This window comes from Sinocyclocheilus rhinocerous, unplaced genomic scaffold (assembly GCF_001515625.1).
Source record: "Sinocyclocheilus rhinocerous isolate Xijiao unplaced genomic scaffold, SAMN03320098_v1.1 scaffold988, whole genome shotgun sequence".
Lineage (NCBI taxonomy): Eukaryota > Metazoa > Chordata > Actinopteri > Cypriniformes > Cyprinidae > Sinocyclocheilus > Sinocyclocheilus rhinocerous.
This window is the reverse complement of record NW_015650363.1, coordinates 1211937-1215613: the sequence shown is the minus strand read 5'-3', so window position 1 is coordinate 1215613 and position 3677 is coordinate 1211937. Positions and strand designations below refer to the sequence as shown.

The 3677-nt window shown below is 36.3% G+C and overlaps 1 protein-coding gene across 1 annotated transcript in view; it reads right to left on the bottom strand.

Moving 5' to 3' along the window:
• The window catches only part of LOC107711868 (protein patched homolog 1-like), a 74405-nt gene that overhangs the window by 7824 nt on the left and 62904 nt on the right, over positions 1-3677 (bottom strand). Inside the window, exons 19-20 of the mRNA XM_016516941.1 lie at positions 3175-3312; positions 2870-3012 (exon numbers count right to left, since the gene is read on the bottom strand). Of these exons, the coding sequence (XP_016372427.1) occupies positions 2870-3012; positions 3175-3312 (281 nt within the window). The remainder of the gene's footprint in view (positions 1-2869; positions 3013-3174; positions 3313-3677) is intronic.

Genomic DNA, 3677 nt, shown 5'->3' with positions numbered 1-3677 from the left:
CAAGAAGACTGCCTTAACATTATAATAATTTATTGATAGTGTTTTCTGTATTTTCGGCTGCAGTGATGAAGTCGACGACACTGACTCATCATCTCCACAGAGGACGTGCATGTTTCATACGGATTACATAATCTGAAAATATCTGTTTTCCATTTAAATTGGTTCATTTAAAAGTAGACATTTCGCTTTCTATAGATATATTTTTCATGTCTGTGAGGCAAGCACATAGTTTCGTTTTATTTTTTTTGACGCGCACACAGTTTACCGTGACCTAGACGGCAGAAAGCGGACCCTGTTTGATTTCATCATTTTACAAAAGCACAACATTTTGTTGTTATTGTGGAGTGCACGCAAATAAAAGTAAACCTTTGACAAATTCGAAAGATGTATTACTCTGTATGAGCAAAAATGACAGAGTATTTTAAGTTGTATGCAAATGATTGCACCGGTGCCTCCAAGTTAACTGTCATGCAGTGTGTGCGCTACTATTCAGCTTTCACACTGCGCACAAACACTTGAATAGCACACATTTTTCTAGGTTAACGTTAGAGCGAGTGGCCATGTAATGTTGCTACTACTTACATGTTTCAGATGATGAGCCACATTTGAGGTCGATAAACAAAACAAGTTTGGATGTCCGATGTACTGTAATTACCACACAGACCAGCTGTAAGAACGCAGAAGCAAACAAATGAAGTGAACGGTATAGAATTTAAACAATTTAGTCTAGGAGGAAGAGAGGAGAGGAAAGACTATAGGCCCCTCTTGCCTGGTCTCAAGCACATTCACTTTTCCCTCTCTTTCTCTCTCTATCACTCTTTCTATACTAAGCCCCTGTGAAATTTCCCTGCCTTTCACAATCCCCTACTCTAATTAAATCTCTAGAGTATCAGGTAAGACCCCCCAATCTCCTTGACAAATCCCTCCCTTCTGTCCTCCTTCGCTCCCTCGCTCTTTCTCTCTTCTTCATTATGGCCAGCTTTCCGTACTTCGCTACTCCAGCAATGCATCTGTGTAAATTGCTGCAGCTCAAATTGCAGGTGCCATCTTGTACCTCAAAGAAACGCAGGGACAAGAGGACATTTCTTGTTGTTTTTTTATTTTAAACTTTGAATTTACTTCTTTATGTACAAAGATAATGGCATTTTGGTTTAATATTACATAATACAGAATATCTATTATTTAATATTAATTAATAGGGAAACACTAGTAATTTTATGCAATGCAAACAATTATTGCATTAATTAGTCTGCTTTCTTATTTTCCAGTAAAATATCTAAATATCTATAAAACAAGACAAATTTACTTGAGCTGAACTGTGAGAGAACATTAGGTCTATTTTCATAAAATATTAAATTATATTGTATATATAAATGAAATAAAAATGTAAATACTATAAACCTTTGACAAATTCGAAAGATGTATTACTCTGTATGAGCAAAAATGACAGAGTATTTTAAGTTGTATGCAAATGATTGCACCGGTGCCTCCAAGTTAACTGTCATGCAGTGTGTGCGCTACTATTCAGCTTTCACACTGCGCACAAACACTTGAATAGCACACATTTTTCTAGGTTAACGTTAGAGCGAGTGGCCATGTAATGTTGCTACTACTTACATGTTTCAGATGATGAGCCACATTTGAGGTCGATAAACAAAACAAGTTTGGATGTCCGATGTACTGTAATTACCACACAGACCAGCTGTTAATAATCTGTCCGTCACGGACTTTTTGACTTCGCCACTTCCTGTGCAATTTTCTTTTTCTGCGACTAAGCAACTAATACAATTTTGATCGACTAAGCCTCGTCTCGTCGACTAACGGTTAGTCGACTATTAGGGGGCAGCCCTATTTAAAAGCTATGCTAATTAGTTTTTGTCCAAACCAGCCGTGACGAGCAAAGAGAGAAACATTTCATCAGTAGCTTGGTTTTTAAGTTTATACATTAATATTTTTCAGCCAGATAGCTGCGCCCTCACAGGAAATTCATTGGATAACAATCATACTCCTCATGAATATTAAAGTGTTCGATCATCAATTGAAAATATTTTTAATGAAACCTGATAGATTTGTCCCTCCATTGAAAGTCTATTCCACCAAAACTTTGCTTCAAAAAGTTCATAAAGACATCATAAAAGAAATTCATATGAATCGATTGGTTTAATTCAAATATTCTGAAATGGAAAACATTGATCAAAACACATGAATAGAGCATATCATATTTGGTAAATGAAAGTTTAGCTGTGCTTGCTTGAACAAATCTTAGTGGTTACTGCATGTCAAGCAAGAACTGAGCTTCTGTTTTGCCATATTTGATGTGCTCTATTTATGTGCTGTATGTGCTGATCTCTTTATGAACTTTTTGAATCATCAAAGTTTTGGTTACAAGGACTTTCAATAGAGGGGCAGAAATAGCTCAGGTTGCATTTAAAATATATCTTCATTTGTGTTTTGAAGTCTTATGGGTTTGGAATAACATTAGGATAAGTAAATGATGTCAGAATTTTCATTTTTGGGTAAACTACACCTTTTAAACAAGGATGCCATCTTTTTTGATTAACCATAATTTTACCATTGCTTTCAGTGTGGACAGAAAATTTGCTTGTCACTGGAATTGTCACATCTTGCATGGTTAGGATACAATATTGAGGAAAAATATTCGGTAAGATCAGTTATTGTGTACTAACATTGTTAGAAAATGAAAATGTATATTTGAGAAGCATTACCTCAAAAGAGATAAAAACTACTATCAAAGGACAGACTGTTTTGATCATTAATCTGATTAACACAGCTATCCCCGTCTTAAAGTACAATGTCCTACAATCTATGAGGCAGAAAGTGGTTCAAAATACAAGTCTGCTATCTTTACCTGACTATGAAGTCGAACTCTGACCCCGCCAGCATCAAGACTCCTAGCATGGTGGAAAATGCTCCATCCAGCACTGGGGCAAACATGTGCTCAAGTGCTAGAACGGCTCGCTTGTTCCTGTCCCCGATGGCTGTGAGGAATGCCTGTGAGGAAAACACAGCAAATATGATCAATATAAATCACTCAGACCAATAAACACACTGAGTAATCATCACAATGAGTGAACTAGCTACATATATTCACAATTGTAAGATAAAAAGGAATGATGAGAAATAGTCACATTTTTGACTAGCACATGAACTCACCAGTGCCACATGGACGGTGAACTCCACACCAATGCCAACAGAAGCGATGAGGATGACGACAGGGACAGCACTGAGCTTAATGCCGATCAATCCCATCATGCCAAACAGCTCCACCGTCATCAAAGACAGCACCAAGACCTGAGAGAGAAGACCGGCAAACATAAATCCATCATTTTGGTTCATTCCTAAAACACGAGGAGCTAGGGATGTAACGATTCACTCAACTCACGATTCGATTCGAGTCACGATTTTGATTTCACTATTCAATTCAATTCACGATTTTTTATTATTATTATTTTTTTACAAAATGAGATTTAAGACAAATTATAAATTAAATGTGTCCTTTTACTATTGCTTGGACAAAATGCTGCACATTTCTTTGTGAAATTGAAATATAACACTATAATAATATACTAATATAGCACTTGCATATTATTGCTCTTTTGTTGGTTTTGATTGCTTCTATTGTCCTAATTCGCTTTGGACAAAAGCATCTGCTAAAT